Consider the following 18,539-nt stretch of genomic DNA (forward strand, 5'->3'; position numbering starts at 1 on the left):
TAGAAGCTCAAAAAGTTTGTTTGATGACAGATCTTTTAGTAAGCATAATATGAGCATATCTTTTGTGTCCTCTGACCTCTGTTATATTATCTCCCTAGCCAACTTCTAAAGATCAGGTGTTGGCCATGCTAGAGAAAGCCAAAGCTAACATGCCAGCCAAGCCTGCTGCACCTGCTAAAGCAACTTCCAAACCAATGGGAGGGTCAGCTCCAGCCAAATTTCAACCTGCCTCAGGTAACTCTATTCTGAGAGAGTTAAAAGAGGGCGGGAAATAGCCCAAGGAAACTCTAATAAAAGAAATCCAGCCTTCATTTTTTATCACATTTCTCATGGCTTTGATCTCAACCCCTCCCTCCATCTCTCCTTATCCTTCATTCACAAACATTTGTCAAGTGCCTATTTTACACCAGTAACTCTGCTGAGGGTACAGAAGTGATTAATTTGTTTCCAAGTCTAAAAAGGAGTTTTGGAGTAGTTCATTGAAATACTCCAGAAAGCAACTGTCCGTCCTATTTTTAAGGTTACCACAACTGTTTTCTGTTATTGGATATTATAATTAGAGGGAGAATTGGGACCATCTAGCTTAATCCCCTTTATTAACTCAAAAGGAAACCCAAAATGTTAAGTGACTTGCAAAAGGCTAGACAGACAGCCAATCCTGAACCAGCATAGAACTCCATTTACTCATTTTCATATGAGTTCTCCTTCCTCTGCACTGATCCGTTCTAATATTTACTAATTGTCTTCAAGAGAAATTAAAGATTGATTTCTTCATCCTGATGTTCAAATTCCATCATGCAAAATAAAACTTTAAACTGTAACTACTTGCCGAAACCGGTTTGGCTCAGTGGATAGAGCGTCGGCTTGCGGACTGAAAGGTCCCAGGTTCGATTCCGGTCAGGGGCATGTGCCTGGGTTGCGGGCACATCTCCAGTGGATGTGCAGGAGGCAGCTGATCGATGTTTCTCTCTCATCGATGTTTCTGACTCTCTATCTCTCTCCCTTCCTCTCTGTAAAATATCAATAAAATATATTTAAAAAAAAAAAAAACCTGTAACTACTTATCTTCTAGACTTATTGCTTAAACAAAGTAATGGTCTGTTTAGTGTGATAGAAAGTGTGATGCTTGGAAATTTTACATGGATAAAACTGGTGGTATCAAAGTGTATATTTAGTTACAACATTTATTAGAATCTTGCAATGTAGAAATAACTGAGTATCAAAGATGACAGGCCTTGCCCTTAAGAAAGTATCAAACTAGCAAAAAGGTTTTTTTAAACTGCTATTTAGAAAATAGTTTTAAAACTGCAGATTAATGGTGATAAAGAAGATGTATATAAATTTATTGAATTTCTTGAGATTATGCTTAAAGAGGAATTCAGAGAGAAAAAAGATTGGGGGGAAATCTAATGAAAATATTTTATAAATTGATACATTTAAAATTGCAGGCTTTCTTGTTCTTATATATTTGATTATATAAGAATAAAGTGATATTAGAATTTTCATTTATATTACATGCTTTTTTTCTCAAAGGACCTGTTGAAGATTCTGTTTCCAGCACTGTAGAACTCAAGCCTGATCCAAAAAAGGCCAAAGCTCTAGGGGTTTCCTCCAAAGCAAAGGTATGTTAACTCTGCATACTTATATATAGAATTACTTTTAGGTATGTTTTATACACTGAATCATTCTACTAATGAACATATATTTTTTTTGTTTTTTGTTAATCTTCCTCTGAGGATATTTTTCTATTGATTTTTAGAGAGAGTGGAAAGTAGAGGGAGAGACAGAGAGAAAAATCAATGTGAGGGACACATCAATTGGTTGCCTCCTACACACACCCCGACCAGGGCCGGGGAACCCGCAACCAGAGTACGTGCCCTTGACTGGAATCAAACCCAGGACCCTTTAGTCCACAGGCTGTCGCTCTATCCACTGAGCTAAACCGGCTAGGGCAAGGTCATATATGTATAAAAAACCATTACCACTCTTTTTTTTTTTTTTTAGAGAAAGGGAGGAACCCATTTATTAATATTAGTGACTAGTGGACTCTGGGAAATAATTTCCAAATCAGAGTGAAGTAACACGCAGAGGCTTCACTTTTTATAACCTTACTAGTAGCCCGGTGCATGAAATTCGTGCACATTGAAAGGGAATTAACTAGAGGAACATAATTTGGACTCACTATCTAATATCAATAATATGTGAGTGTGAGGCAGTCCGCATTTCTGAAATTCAATGACATGAATTTTAGCTATTACTTTGCCAAGTAAATGGACTTTACAGTTATCATTTAAAAGAGCATTCAGCTTAATATTTAAAACTCTGGCTACCAAGTCAGGTCTGTTTTCAACTGTTTGCCAGCATTGTAAATTGTTTGCAATATCTGCCCATTTGGGGTTGCATGTCATGGTTATGAGCTACGTTGTATCAACGGTTGTTCTTTAGACATAGTCCCACCTCTCTACTGTCACTGTCTGAGATGCAGGTGAATGAGAGTCCTGGCTATCAGGCCACTGAGAGCTGTCTGACCAAAGGCTGATTCTGTGAGGGTGGGACTTCCTCCTCCCTACTGTCAGTTTCCACAGCTGTGATGAGGAAGTTGGTGTGACAGAGGGAGCCACGCCCTCCAAGCTGCCCTCTCTCTCACTCTGCTCTATGTCCAGTGGTCTCCTGCTCTGCCAAGTCCTCCAAACCTCCCGCTCTCAGCCGGCAAGGTCCCAGGAGCCCGTGCGCATGGCTAGGCGCAGGCGGCCTCGCCTCCTGGGCATGCAAAGGTCCTGGGAGCCCACGGTTGCTACCGCCGTTGCCTCCTGGGGTGCCTGACACCTGTGTATGCAAATTAACCGCCATCTTTGTCAAGTTTGGCTGGTGGGCGTCGCTTGAGCATAGCAGAGGGACAGCTAATTTGCATGTTTCTCTTTTATTATATAGGACTAGAGGCCCGGTGCACAAAAATTCGTGCACTCGGGGGGAAGGGGGTGTCCCTCAGCCCGGCCTGTGCCCTCTCCCAGTCTGGGACCCCTCGGGAGATAACGACCTGCTGGCTTAGGCCTGCTCCCGGGTGGCAGAGGGCAGGCCCAATCCCTAGGTGCAGCCCCTGGTCGGGCTCAGAGCAGGGCCGATTGGGGAGTTGGGGCGCCGCCCCTGACATGCACAGAGCAGGGCGGATCGGGAGGTTGCGATGCTACCCTCAGTCACGCTCAGGGTAGGGCTGATTGGGGGGTTGGGGCACCGCCCCCTGTCACACTCAAGGCAGTGTCGATGGGGAGGTTGCGGCGCCACCGCCTGTCATGCACAGAGCAGGGCCAGTCAGGGGGTTGGGGTGTTGCCCCCTGTCATGCACAGAGCAGGGCCCATCAGGGGGTTGGGGAGCTCCCCCCTGTCACGCACAGAGCAGGGCCGATCAGGGGGTTGGGGAGCTCCCCCCGTCACTCACAGAGTAGGGCCGATAGGGGAGTTGGGGCACCGCACCCTGTCACACACAGAGCAGGGCGGATCAGGGGGTTGGTGTGCCGCACCCTGTCACACACAGAGCAGCATGGCGATCAGGGGGTTGGGGAGCTCCCCCCTATCAGGCACAGAGCAGGGCTGATCAGGGGGTTGGGGCACCTTCCCCTGTCAGGAACAGAGCAGGGTCCATAGGGAGGTTGTGCCCTCGCCCCCCGTCACACACTGAGCCGCAGGGCGATCAGGGGGTTTGGGCGCTGCCCCCTGTCACGCTGATCCTGGTGCCAGGAGGCCTCGAGGCTCCGCTGATCCTGGTGCTGGGAGGCATATTACCCTTTTACTATATAGGGTAGAGGCCTGGTGCACGGGTGGGTACCGGCTGGTTTGCCCTGAAGGGTGTCCTGGATCAGGTTGGGGGTCCCCACTGGGGTGCCTGGCCAGCCTGGGTGAGGGGATGATGGCTGTTTGCAGCTGGTCACACACCCTTCAGGGTGGGGGTCCCCACTGGGGTGCCTGGCCAGCCTGGGTGAGGGGATGAGGGCTGTTTTCAGGCTGGCGGGTGACTGAAGCTTCCAACCGCTCCTTTTTTTCTTTTTTCTTTTTAATTCTGGGCCAGCTTTAGCTCTGAGGCTCCAGCTCTTAGGCCTCCACTGCTGAAAGCAGGTTTCTGGCCTTTGTTTACCTTCTGTATTTGAAACAATGTTGCAATCCTGCTGGCTGACGCCCAGCGACTAAAGCAGGTTTCTGGGGTTTTGTTTAGCTTCTATATTTGTAACATAGTTGCTTAGAGTTGCAGCTCAGAGGCCGGCAGCAGCAGGCGGGGAACGTTGGAGTCCTCCGTCACTGAAGCAAGCAAGCCTCATGTTAGCTTCCAGCTGCCTGGCTGCCGGCTGCCATCTTGGCTGGCCATTAATTTGCATATCGCCCTGATTAGCCAATGGAAAGGGTAGCAGTCGTACACTAATTACCATGTTTCTCTTTTATTAGATAGGATGGGGTCATTGTCTTGCAGATATGAGTCCGCCCCCTTTCGTGGGCTTATAGGAAGGCCCCCAGGTGTCCACGATATGTCCTGGGGCCAGCGATAACGACCTTCCCCTGCCCCAGGGAAATGCATTGTTCACAGTTTTTATGGCCTGACACCTTGCAAGACCAGTTTCCTCCTCATTCCTCCCTCCCTTGTCCCACAAGCTTCTTTTAGCCTTGTGGAGCAACAAATCCTCAGGGGGGGTTTCTGGTATCCAGGTATTCAGTCCTGCAACCTTGAGAGCGGTGGGGGTGGTCAGGATGACGGTATGTGGTCCCCTCCAGGTAGGAGTCAGTCCTTGGGTGGTCTTTACCCAAACAGAATCACCAGGTTGGAAGGCAGAACTTCTGGGACATGCTCCTGGACTGCGCTCTGGGTAGACTGCAAAGCCTGCAAGAACTTGAGTAAAAACTAGTTATGGATTTCAGCCTTTACTCACCAGAATCTGTAGAGGTGGAAAGAGTTATATCTGGTAGCGCTAGTTGGCCCATCGTCCTTGCTCTGCTCATGTCTGTCTAACTGCCTAATATATTACCTCAAGGATCCTGGCTCTGAATTCTTTTTTTTTTTAAATATATTTTATTGATTTTTTTACAGAGAGGAAGGGAGAGAGATAGAGAGTTAGAAACATCGATGAGAGAGAAACATCGATCAGCTGCCTCCTGCACATCTCCCACTGGGGATGTGCCCGCAACCCAGGTACATGCCCTTGACCGGAATCGAACCTGGGACCCCTCAGTCCACAAGGCCGACGCTCTATCCACTGAGCCAAACCGGTTTCGGCATGGCTCTGAATTCTTTTAAGGAAAATGGACGCTGAATTTCTTCTGTAGCTGCTTCGTGCTGCAGAGGGACGGAGTTTTCTCTCAGAGCCAAAAGATCCTTGCTGTCTGTCAGAGGGACAATGAGGCCTGGGCACAGAAGGAGGTGGGCTTGTGACCTGGCAGAGACAAACTGTAACAAATGGTCTGGTGGAAGGGAAAGAAAACTTTTCAGTGTTGTAATGTAACCCACGAATCGCACAAGGACGCCTCAAGAAGTCGAATTAAAGAGTCACATTTATTGCAAATCTGGGACTATGAGGAGGCATTGCTCTCTCCCAAATCGCATAGTGCCTGCCCCAGCCCCAACACCAGATTTATATAGGCAAAGATCACAAAGGTATTGATTACATCCCAAGGTTTGGAATGAGGAACCTGGTTTACAAAAAAAGCAGTTTACAGAAGCAGAAGCAGTTTACTTAAGCATGTTATCTAAATTATAGTTTTGGGTCTCCAGATCACTGAGTTGACAGAAACACATTATCTAGACCCCCTCGGGTCTTGGGACCACTGAGCCAACAGGGACATGTTAACTGGAGCACTCTGACCTTGGGATAATTGTGCTGTTCTTCCCAGGTAAAGGAAAATGTGCTTTCTAAGACCAGTATGACCACAACCAATGGGATATTCACATTACAATCAATAGGGTATTTAATCGAATGGGGTGATTTATATAATTCAGAAATTAAAATAACTTTTCTATTATTTTAGCAATAAAATAAGTACAGAAACCAAACAGCAGGATTAGAGTTAAACTACAGTTTCTACTGAGATGATTGCTACCATACTTCATCAGTTTTCTCCTTATATAATTCCTCCAAAATTTGGCAATGCTTGGCAATACATTTCTTTGCATAAATTCAATAAGACCGGTTTCCAATAGTGGTTTTATTGACTGGAAACTTTGACTGGAGTATCATGTTTTAAAGAGCCCTGTCTGTACTCTGAAGACTTGAAGCCAATGAGAGTGCCATGGAAAAAGCCTGGTATCCTGCTTGGGAGCCCTGAAAAGCTGGCGCTGGAGTGTCAGGGCCATACCCTACCATCACTGGCAGTTGGTCAGAGTAGAAGGGAAGCAATGAGGGCGCCTCTGCCCCTCATAGTCCCGGATTTGCAATAAATGTGACTCTTTAATTCGACTTCTTGAGGCATCCTTGTGTGAGTCGTGGGGTACAATTACAACACTGAAAAGTTTTCTTTCCCTTCCACCAGACCATTTGTTACAGTTTGTTTATTGTTCAATAAACATTTGTTTATTGGAATAGAATTTTTCTCCTCAAAATTACCTCTGTGTTTATTAAAAGAGCAAAGTTAAGACCAATTTTTCTATTGTATTCAATTTGGCCTGATTGTTTGCATAAACATAACAAGAATGGTAACTGACTACCTTTGCCAGAATTTCATGATTGAATCTTAGTGTGCCCTGTAGGGCTGGAAGCCAAGTCATCCAGCTGCCATCAGGCCTGTCCGCAGTATCTGCTGAGTTAGGTGAATCCCTCACCTGTAGCGACTTCACCTGGGCCTACGCCCTAGGCTTTAAGGCCCATCTCAATAGCTCTCCCACTCGTTGCGGCTCAGAGTGTGTGTGGGTTCCGCAGGGATGCAGAGGCGCCCTTATTGCTCCCCTTCTACTCTGACCAACTGCCAGTGATGGTAGGGCATGGCCCTGACACTCCAGCATATTAGTCTTTTACATAGATAATAGAGATGTATTTTATATGGAGAGAAATAGGAAAGCTTTCTCAACTAAGTGAGGCAAAATGTGTGACTAGCATCCAAAATGTCATTAATATGGAAAGCTATAAATGGTGTTGAAGATTTCAAGAAAGAGCAGAACTATCCAATAAACAAAAATAGTTTGTGACCCAGACCAATCCTATATAATAAAAGGCTAATATGCAAATCGACCGAACAGCGGAACAACCAGTCATTATGATGCACACTGACCACCAGGGGCCAGACGCTCAACACAGGAGCTGCCCCTTGGTGGTCAGTGCACTCCCACAGGGGGAGCGCTGCTCAGTCAGAAGCCAGGCTCATGGCTGGCGAGCACAGCGTTGGTGGCAGAAGCCTCTCCTGCCTCCGTGGCAGCACTAAGGATGTTCGACTAACGGTTTAGGTTTTCTCCCCATGGGTCAGTTGAACATCCCCCAAGGGCTCCTGGACTGTGAGTGGGCACAGGGCGGAGGGATTGCACCCCCTTCTCCCCACCACACCACCCCCACCCCCCCACCTCAGTGCACCAATTTCATGCACCGGGGCCTCTAGTGATAGATAAGACAGCTTTTCCAACTACATTACATGCCAATCCAAGGACTAACCAACAGTATATAAGAATGTTATTAGAAACATTTCTAGAAAACCTGTCTGTGTAACAAACATAATACGTGTAAGATTCTGTGGTTCACCTGTTTCTTTCATGTGGAATATAATGTACAGAGATGCCTCTGGTTTGTGTAGTGCCCTTTTACTGGGCAGCAACATGGTATTTCCAAGGAACAGTAGCCTGTCTAACCAATATCCCCTGAACCGTGGCTGTAGAGTGCACAAGGAAAGAAAGTGCCGAGCAAAACCAGCTTGAAGGAGGATGAAGACAAATCCGGTCCTATTTTTATTGTTGTTCCAAATGGAAAGGAGCAAAGAATAAAAGATGAAAAGGGATTAAAGGTAAGGACGGAATAAGACTCCTCGGGATTTTTTGCTTGTTTGTTTTGTTTTCTTCAAGAATAATTTTGCTGTCTGAAATTCATAACTAATAAACTGAATCTTTTTTTATAAATTATATCTGGTTTCTATAAGACTACTTTATGGGACCATTAATTCCTACAAAAGAAACAAGAATGGAGCTATTGCCTATTGTCCCTCCAAATAGAAAGAAATAGAAGTTGTTGTAATTTTTAGAATCAAAAGTATTCATTGATTTTTATCAACTACACAAATGTAGTAGACTACTTCTTCTTGTACCTAATACCTTGACAGACAGACTGGTAACTATATATGGCTAGTTCTATCTAGTTTTATTGACTAGTTTAAAATTTTTTTAAATATTTTGTTGTTTTTCAAGAAAATTCAAGCAGTACAAAAAGTGTAGAATGTAGTATGAAAAGCATAGCTCCCATTCCAGTCTCCCTCCACAGGAAGGATATTATTACCTGCTTTTTTGTGTATTACTCCAGGAATATTAATATGCCATGCCTGTACAGTCATAAATGTATAAATAATAGCCCTCCATTTGTACAAATGGGAACTTGCCCTACTCTTTGTTCTGGATATTTTTAAAATAATATATGAAATATCTTGATCATTCCATATCTGCATGCATATATTCATTCAACCTTTTTATTGGTACAGCATATATGTATGCACCTTCCTTTATTCCCACCTCACTATGTTGAACATTCTAGTGTTTCACTATTATAAATATATTGCCATAAGCATCCCTGAAAGGTGGTCTTTGTGCACATATATGAGTATATCTATATTAAATTCCTAGAATGTTACTATGTACATTTAAATTTTTTATAAATATTTTCATTTTTCCCTTTATTAAAGTTGTGCCAATAGAAATTGTTGTGTAATAGCAGTTATATCAATAATAAAGCATTGATTTTTCTAGAAAATAAGAATTGCCAAAAATTCTATTTTTAGGTGATTTTCAGAGTTAAGCTTCCAGAGGTATGACAGCTTGAGAATACATTTTCATTACAAATTAATCTGGTTAAATTTTAAAATATTCTATTAAATTGATTCCAACAGCTGCTTTAAATAGAGTTCTTGACCTCCTTTCGGTTGAACCCCTTACAACCTCTCTTCACTGGTATTTTTTAGGTGCTGAAGTGGAATTTTACTACTCCAAGGGATGAATACATTGAGCAACTAAAGACTCAAATGTCTAGCTGTGTGGCTAAATGGTTACAAGATGAGATGTTTCATTCAGACTTTCAGCATCATAACAAAGCACTTGCTGTCATGGTTGATGTAAGTTTGCAGTAGATAAATATGCATGTGTCTCATACATATGGAAATACTGAGCCCTATGAAATAATCAGAAGTTCGCGTGACTTGAGAAGGAACTGGAATACATCATGTTCTTTATATTTAGAGCTATTGTATTATTTGACAGGTCAAATGACTGTATGTTTATAATTTTAGGTCTTAAATGGAGGCTTACAAATCTATCATTTTTCTTTTTGGACTCTAGTCAAATTTCAGAAGTAATTGCCTAATAGAACTTAAAGTTTCATGCAGTCTTATTTATGAGGGTTTTGTCTTGTTTTGTCTTAAGCACTTGGAGAGTGAAAAAGAGGGTGTCATTGGTTGCCTGGATCTTATCTTGAAGTGGCTTACCCTGCGGTTTTTTGATACCAATACAAGTGTCCTAATGAAAGCCCTAGAATATTTAAAATTACTCTTCACCCTGCTAAGTGAGGAGGAGTATCATCTTACTGAGAATGAAGCATCTTCCTTCATCCCCTATCTCATCCTCAAGGTAATGTGCCTTTCTCACTCTGGAAGACTGCTCAAGTTTCCAGCTGACCTCAGATCCTATACTTTATTCCTTCTCTCTTTCCATTTATTTTATGATATAACTTCCACCACTCATCCCCCTATTCCAGTGGTCAGCAAACTCATTAGTCAACAGAGCCAAATATCAACATTACTTCTTCAAAACAGTCTCACCCAGGCCGAAAACCGACTTATGCACATGGGCCATGAAGTTTCAATCGCACTGTACGTGTGCGCCCACACATGGTATTTTGTGGAAGAGTCACACTCAAGGAGCCAAAGAGCCACATGTGGCTCGTGAGCTGCAGTTTGCCGACCACTGCCCTATTCTTTTAAGATCTAGTGATGCATGGTGGGAGGAGGTAGAGGGAGAACCTTCGCTATTCAGAAAATGCCTCACTTAATCATCATGTTGACCAGGTTGGAGAACCAAAGGATGTCATTCGTAAAGACGTCCGCGCCATCCTGAACCGGATGTGCCTTGTCTACCCAGCCAGCAAGATGTTCCCCTTCATCATGGAAGGAACCAAATCCAAAAACTCAAAGCAGAGAGCAGGTGAAGCAACAATTTAAATTGAGGCGTGAGTCTGTGTTGCAGTGACTTCTAAAAGAAATAGTTTGTAGATGAACAAGGATATGTCTTCATTGTCTGTGTGGTTGAGTCCAACCTCTGATCTGGACTGTGAGAGTGATGAGTTGCACACTGGTGGAGCCAAGTATCAGGTGATACAGGCACTACTCAGTACCACCCTGGTGACAAAATCAAGTGCACAGGGGCCATCTGACTCACAGGCATTCCTTTCTTTCAGAGGAACTTGCTTTAACACTATTGTTTCATTGTGTGTTTTATAAGAAGGTAAACAAGGAAAAATTATAGGCAGAGCCAGAATAAGATTTTAGTCTTTAATGTATGCCAAGGGAAATGTATCTAATAAGATAGGTCTCTATGCCAAATGTGCATTGAGTCTCATTAATCTAGTCTTTCTCCCATCAGAGTGCCTGGAAGAACTGGGGTGTCTGGTCGAGTCCTATGGCATGAATGTTTGCCAACCAACCCCAGGAAAAGCCTTAAAGGAGATAGCGATTCACATAGGAGACCGTGACAACACTGTGCGCAATGCTGCCCTCAACACCATTGTCACAGTTTATAATGTACATGGGGATCAGGTGTTCAAACTTATTGGAACTGTAAGTGACTTTTCTCTGAATATTGTCAGCATGTTGTGAATTGCAAGATCATTTAGGTGTCAGTTTTCATACCATCTGAACTCTGGCTAATTTTTTTACCACTTTTTATTGAATTCAGCCTATCAATGTGTCTTAGACTCTAGATAAACCCTGGAGGGTATCTCTTATTATTGTAAGACTAGAGGTGCACGAATTCGTGCATGGGTGGGGTCCCTCTGGGTGGCCTGCAGGGATCAGGCTGATACCCACAGTCCAATGCTGCCTGCAGCTCCTACATGCCACTCCCGCTCATCCTGGTTCCACTGTGTCTGCCATGGACTCACGCCCAATCGGTCTCAATCAGGAGAAGTTCATGCTGTCACAGCAGTGCTCACCAGCCATGAGCCCTGCGTCTGGCGCCCTCCCAAGGGGAGTGGCCTGCATGATCAGGCTGAAACCGGCTCTCTGACATCCCCCAAGGGGTCCTGGATTGCGAGAGGGCACAGGCCAGGCTGAGGAACCTTACCGGTGCATGATTGGGTGGGGGAGGGACCGCAGGAGGGCTCCAGGGTGTGTCCGGCCCTGTCTGGCCCATTTCTGATGGGGTCCAATCAGGGTCAGCTGTCCAGGGAGGGACGCAGGAGGTTGGCCAGCTAGAGAGGGACCCCGGGAGGGCTCCATGGCATTTCTGGCCCATCTCACTCAGTTCCAATTGGCTGGACCCCAGCAGCAAGCTAACCTACTAGTCGGAGTATCTGCCCTTTGGTGGTCAGTGCACATCATAGCAAGCAATTGAGCAGCCTTAGCATGTCATTAGCGTATTATGCTTTGGTTGTTTGGTTGTTCTGCCATTCGGTCTATTTGAATATTATCCTTTTATTATATAGGATAGTTAGGCTGTTTTATTGGAAATCAGATTTTCTTTTGTGAGCATTCTATTCATAGCAATTTGCATTAGAAATGAGGGCTATTTTTGAATCAAGAAATCTGAGCTAATCTGGGAATTAAATTCTACCTGACAGTCTTCTCTGTAAATTTTAGTGCATTTACCTTTTAGTGAACAAATATTCACATGTGTATAATATGATACTGGTACCTAACAGATCAAGTCTTGAGCTGCAGCCATGAGCCAGACTCTCAAAGCACATTAGGTTCTGCTTCCGAGTCCTTACTTCCTTTGAGCCAGTCACTATTGTGGCTGGACCTCAGGTCTTCACTTCAGTGACCTCTTAGTTTCACATACATTTATACTGTTCTTATATAATTTTACTTGTATTAATTAAGTCCTCACTACAGGCCAGTGCAGGAGATAAAGCAGATGGGAATTTCACAAGTGACCAGAAGCTTAGTCGCACAGCTAGCTAATGGTGACACAGCAAAAATGAGGATGCTTCATTTAATTTCTGATCTTTTTATTTGTGGTTATAATAGCCTTTCCTTTTGTATCCTTTCATATGTTCTGTTATTACAGCAAGGTAGGTTTTAACAGTTTATTTAAAAAACATTTTGATAGTAAATTTATCCTAACATAGCAGGTTCTAGTTCCTTCAATATGAAAATGGTTATTAATTCTTGAGACTTCCAATTAATTAGGTTTTAGATTTTCTTTATATTGTAGTAGAAGGCTATACTAATAAATTAAGTTTGGCCTCTTTTTATAGCTTTCTGAAAAGGATATGAGCATGCTTGAGGAAAGGATTAAACGGTCAGCAAAGAGGCCTTCTGCTGCACCAATAAAACAGATAGAAGAGAAACCTCAGCGCACACAGAGCATAAGCTCCAACGCCAACATGCTGCGCAAGGGACCAGCTGAGGACATGTCCTCCAAACTCAAGTATGTAGATGGAGATAGTTTCTCAGAGCATCTCTGTGGACTTTGCCTTGTGTGCTCAGAGCTTATCCTGAAACATAATCTTGAGTTCTTGTAGCCATTATCATGCATGACAGTGTGTCTGGGTAAATGTCTTGTAACAAATGTTTAATCCTTCAGTTTTCATTGTCTTTGTCTTTGTCACAAAACCACTTCTAAATAGTCTTGTGCCTTCTTTCACTGCTTTTCCGTGGACAGAATTATGTATCGCACTTATAGGATGTAAGTACTGCCTGCTAATTTCTCATTAGCAGGGATCTTATATCTTCCTAACTTCTGACTTGGATTCATCCCCTCTGGAGGGTGATTGGCTTAAGAGTTTATAACCAGAGTATAGGGGGCTCATAAGTGACCCACAAATCCAGCCTTCCATGAAAGTCCACTGGCCAGCAGGAGTGGCAGCTTAGAGACTCAAAATACTGCCTTTTTAGCAAGACAGCTGTGTTTTGGGGTGTATCATGAGTATCTTTTGACCAATTTGAATTTGGAAACTTTGAATATCTATTACTTGAATATAATTCTGGCCCTAACCAGTCACTAGTGAATTAAAAGAAGTGACTGACTCTCAAAGTAAAATATACTGAACACTGCATGGAATGATGCTTATGATTAGAAAAACTTAAACACTGGTTAATTTGGTAGAAAAAAAACAGCCAGTCCAGATTTTTCTTAAATTTTTGCCAGAAGTAGTGAGTTCTGAGTCAATATAAGTTCATTTTATTCTTTTCTGCCCCTTTTGTACAAGGTTTGTTGGCTTTAGTGAAGCTGAAAGAATACTTATAACTTAGCAGGTACTGTAAGTAGAAAGTAAAGTTATCTGTTCTCAGGATATTCATGAACCAGTGTTGTTGCCCATTGAAGGCACTACTTAGACTCAAAAACTTAAATCATTCAGGGGGGCTGAAACCAGAAGTTGAACATCTGTCTTGAAGCTTTGGGGCAACTGGCAGTGCTACTCTTGCCCGTTGGTTAAGAAGTCTCTTTAGTTCAGGAGTCTCCTTTTGCTTCCTTAGCCAAGCTCGAAGCATGAGCGGGCATCCTGAGGCAGCCCAGATGGTACGCCGAGAATTCCAGCTAGATCTCGATGAGATTGAGAATGACAATGGCACAGTCCAATGTGAAATGCCAGAACTTGTGCAGCACAAACTGGATGACATTTTTGAACCGGTCCTTATTCCTGAACCCAAGTAAGTTAACCTCTTTCATGTAGGATAAGCAGTTCATGAGTGCATGTGTGAAAAGAGCTCTCTATGCAATTATAACTTTTTAGAACTAATTACTACCTGGCTGATAGCAGTTTTTTACTAAGACCTGGATGTAGTGGGGAATTACATAATTCCAACTCACTGGGATCTCTTACAATAAAGATTGAACTTTTCCCTTTGTTCTGCTCTCTAGGATCCGGGCTGTTTCTCCACACTTTGATGATATGCACAGTAACACAGCATCCACAATCAATTTCATTATCTCCCAAGTAGCCAGTGGTGACATCAACACAAGCATCCAAGCTCTAACACAGGTAATGGGGGTGTTACTCATGACAGTAATTCCACTGGTGGATATAAAGGCTATAGGAGTGATGGTTGCATACAGGTTGCAGTATTAAAGGAGGCAGGCAGCATTCAGTACCGTGCTGATGAAAAAAAGTGCACAGGGATCACTCAAGTCATCACTTGCTTCACAGGATGCATCTCTCTCAGAGCCTTACTCTGTATAATTGCATTCATTCATCAGAGACTGGAGATGAAGAAGTGAGTAAGTAGGGTCCAACTTCAGGGAAACTTACTTAGATTTTAATGGACAGAGGCAAATAAGTAAACAAGAGATTATCAGACAATAACTACTATAAATATAACTCAGATGGGGTGAGTGGAGAAAGGAACTAGGTAGTTACTTAGATTGATCGTCAGGGGTCCAAGCAGAAAGGACAGCTACTACAAAAATTCTAGGGTGGGAATGAACATGGCATGTTCAGGGAAACAATACAAGGCCCATGTGTCCAGAGCCTAGTGGGCGAGAGGAGAATGGTACAGAATGAGACCCGGTTATGTAGAGTTTTAAAAGCCTCAGGGTAAGTTGTTTGGAATCTATTTTGAGATGGAAACAATTAGAAAATTTCAAATAAAGAAGCTACTTTTTTTTTTTTTAATTCTCTTCTTTCTCTACTTTCCTTCTCTAACAGTTCAGTTCTAAAGCCAATAGGTGGGTAGAGCAAGGTAGGCAACTACCATGCGGCAAGGGAGTGCAAGTGGAGCCATAGTGGCCCAGTTTGATGATCTTAGAGCCCAAGCCTTGTGAGGAGGGGCAATGCAAAGCTAGGAGTCAGAGCCCAAGCAGGATGAAGAGGATGTCCACGCAGGCAGAGTGAGGAAGACCTCCACGTGTGTGAGAGGGAAGCAGGGCAGTGTGTGGGTGGCTCAGAATGGGGAGTTAGAGCCAAAGCAAAAGTGAGCATTTGCATGGGAAGAGCTGGTGGCAGAGATAGGGGACAGATTACATACAAAGGGATTGGTCAAAGAAATAAGGAAAATAGCCAAGTTTCCTACTGTCATAGAACAATAATACAAATATGGGAGGGAAGCAAATAGAATGAATTCTGGTACTGGACCAGAAATAGATGCATCATATGAACTCATGGTTTTCAATATGTAGATTTAGAAATATCAATTTAAATATAAGTATGTGGGTATGTATGTGGTATGAATGTATGTTATAGATAATATACATAAATTCGCTAGCTCTTGCCACGGAGAGGACCAGAGAACAGCAACACCCCTGCAGCAACAAGCATCCCCAAGTTTTGTCTTCTAAATACCATTTTTTACTAAAAGGAATGAGGGCTTTTTGGTGAATGGCTGATTCCAGGGCTATATCAGGGAAAATAGAAGATGATCCTGAAACAATTCATACCAAACCATAGGATGGGAAGGATGAGCTCAGAGAATGATAGGCACATGTTACCAGTCAGTACCCAGAGGCCAACTGGAACAAACTCTCTGTTTGAACAAGGACAGTTTCAGCATCAAGATAAATAAAGATAGTGATGACTTATAACCCAACAAACTGAATAAAATTCAGTAAATTTATTAGATTCAATAAAATTTAACAAAATAGGAAACTTGCCCTGGCTGGGTAGCTCAGTTGGTTAAAGCGTTGTCCCGATACACCAAGGTTGCGGGTTTGATTCCCAGCCAGCACACATACAAGAAGGAACCAATGAATGCATAAATAGGTGGAACAACAAATCGATGTTCTCTCTCCCTCTCTCCCTCTCTCTCTTTCTGCCCCTTTCCTTCTTCCTCTCTCTCCAATCAATCAATCAAATAAAATAGGAAACCACAAATCCATTCACATATTAGTTAAAAATTTGAAGAGAAATGGGATATTTATATAGTTTAATAGTACCTCCCCATAAGCTTAAGTGATGTGGCTCAGTAGTTGAGCATTGACCCATGAACCAAGAGGTCACCAGTTCCATTCCCAGTCAGGGCACATGCCCAGGTTGCAGGCTCAATCCCCAGTAGGGGGCATGCAGGAGGCAGCTGACTGATGTTTTTATCTCTCTGTCCCGCTCCCTTTTTCTCTAAAAATGAATAAAAAAAATTTTTTTTAAGAAAACTACAGGCATATCAGAGCTTTTGTGGGTTTAGTTGTAGACTGCTGCTATAAAGTGAGTATCACAATAAAGCGAGTCATAATCTTTTTGCTTGTAGAGGGTCTTGCCTTTGTGAAGCACAGTAAGGCAAAGCACAATAAAACAAGGTATGCATATATTCCTGTAGACTGTTGATATTTCTATTTCTCCCTCTCCCTCTCTAAAATTAGTAAAAAAAAATACATTTTTTAAAATTTTTTTCTAATGATGAGAGAGAATCATTGATTGGCTGCCTCCTACACACCCCACACTAGGAATCAAGCCTGCAACCTGGGCATGTGCCCTGACCAGGAATCGAACTATGACCTCCTGGTCCACGCTCAACCACTGAGCCACGCCGGTGGGAAAAGATAGTATTTTTTCAAAACAAAAATCAGAGAACCAAGATGGCGGCATAGGTTAACGCCGGAGTTTGCTGCTTTGAACAACTACTTCAAAAGTAAAACTAAAAGACGGAAGGGACATCACCCAGAACCACAGGAACGCTGGCTGAGTGGAAGTCCTACAACTAGGAGGAAAGAGAAACGCATACGGACACTCAGAGGAGGCGCAGTGCTGAAGTCAAATTCTGAGGTGCGGAGTGCGCGGAGCGGGCTGGCGACGGAGGATGCGGTTGGCGTTTTCAATCGGGAGGGAGTCGCAGACTCTGAGCTCCAGATACAGGCGAGTCTTTAGGGACCCAGACTCAAACCGGAGAAGCAGGACTGTCTGGCTTCGGTCAGAGCGAGTGCAGCTTTCTCTCGAGCTTTGCAGCGGGTGCTGGGACTCAGAGAGGCAGAGCCCCTGGGGACAGGACTGAGAGCCGCCATAACTGCTCTCTCCGGCCCACCCTGTTGATCCTGTGCGACCCGCCCCGCCCAAGCCCTGCACAGAGGCATTTGCCAGATAGCCTCAGGCAAAGGCTAGATTAGCACCTCCCTAGAGGACAGAAGTTCTCTCACTGCTGACACAGCTGATTCTCATAGCCACTTGGCCTGGAGGTCAAACCCTCCCTGGGATTAGCTACAACAATCAAGGTTTAACTATAAGACTGCGAACAAAGACCCCAAGGGTTGCACCAAGGAAGCATAACAAAATGCGGAGACAAAGAAACAGGACAAAATTGTCAATGGAAGATACAGAGTTCAGAACCACACTTTTAAGGTCTCTCAAGAACTGTTTAGAAGCCGCCGATAAACTTAATGAGATCTACACGAAAACTAATGAGACCCTCGATGTTATATTGGGGAACCAACTAGAAATTAAGCATACACGGACTGAAATAACGAATATTATACAGACTCCCGACAGCAGACCAGAGGAGCGCAAGAATCAAGTCAATGATTTGAAATGCGAGGAAGCAAAAAACACCCAACGGGAAAAGCAAAATGAAAACAGAATCCAAAAATGCGAGGATAGTGTAAGGAGCCTCTGGGACAGCTTCAAGCGTACCAACATCAGAATTATAGGGGTGCCAGAAGATGAGAGAGACCAAGATATTGAAAACCTATTTGAAGAAATAATGACAGAAAACTTCCCCCACCTGGTGAAAGAAATGGACTTACAGGTCCAAGAAGCGTGGAGAACCCCAAACAAAAGGAATCCAAAGAGGACCACACCAAGACACATCATAATTAAAATGCCAAGAGCAAAAGACAAAGAGAGAATCTTAAAAGCAGCAAGAGAAAGAAACCTAGTTATCTACAAGGGAATACCCATACGACTGTCAGCTGATTTCTCAACAGAAACTTTGCAGGCCAGAAGGGAGTGGCAAGAAATATTCAAAGTGATGAATACCAAGAACCTACAACCAAGATTACTTTATCCAGCAAAGCTATCATTCAGAATTGAAGGTCAGATAAAGAGCTTCACAGATAAGGAAAAGCTAAAGGAGTTCATCACCACCAAACCAGGATTATATGAAATGCTGAAAGGTATCCTTTAAGAAGAGGAAGAGGAAGAAAAAGGTAAAGATACAAATTATGAACAACAAATATGCATCTATCAACAAGTGAATCTAAGAATCAAGTGAATAAATAATCTGATGAACAGAATGAACTGGTGATT

The 18,539-nt window shown here is 43.3% G+C and overlaps 1 protein-coding gene and 1 non-coding gene across 5 annotated transcripts in view; both read left to right on the forward strand.

Annotated features, from left to right (window-relative positions):
- The window catches only part of CKAP5 (cytoskeleton associated protein 5), an 89,844-nt gene that overhangs the window by 62,997 nt on the left and 8,308 nt on the right, over positions 1-18,539 (forward strand). For 3 of the 4 annotated variants that reach the window (XM_059709493.1, XM_059709495.1, XM_059709494.1), the window contains exons 26-36: positions 99-234; positions 1,534-1,622; positions 7,837-7,962; positions 9,124-9,273; positions 9,581-9,784; positions 10,222-10,357; positions 10,796-10,989; positions 12,630-12,802; positions 13,037-13,060; positions 13,852-14,025; positions 14,237-14,357. In XM_059709493.1, coding sequence (XP_059565476.1) covers positions 99-234; positions 1,534-1,622; positions 7,837-7,962; positions 9,124-9,273; positions 9,581-9,784; positions 10,222-10,357; positions 10,796-10,989; positions 12,630-12,802; positions 13,037-13,060; positions 13,852-14,025; positions 14,237-14,357 — 1,527 coding nt within the window. The remainder of the gene's footprint in view (positions 1-98; positions 235-1,533; positions 1,623-7,836; positions 7,963-9,123; positions 9,274-9,580; positions 9,785-10,221; positions 10,358-10,795; positions 10,990-12,629; positions 12,803-13,036; positions 13,061-13,851; positions 14,026-14,236; positions 14,358-18,539) is intronic. The other variant, XM_059709496.1, reaches the window with a different exon arrangement.
- LOC132242461 (small nucleolar RNA SNORD67) lies at positions 10,483-10,592 on the forward strand. The gene has a single exon (XR_009454647.1). It is a non-coding gene; the product is annotated as a small nucleolar RNA SNORD67 (small nucleolar RNA).

This window comes from Myotis daubentonii, chromosome 9 (assembly GCF_963259705.1).
Source record: "Myotis daubentonii chromosome 9, mMyoDau2.1, whole genome shotgun sequence".
Taxonomy (NCBI): Eukaryota; Metazoa; Chordata; class Mammalia; order Chiroptera; family Vespertilionidae; genus Myotis; species Myotis daubentonii.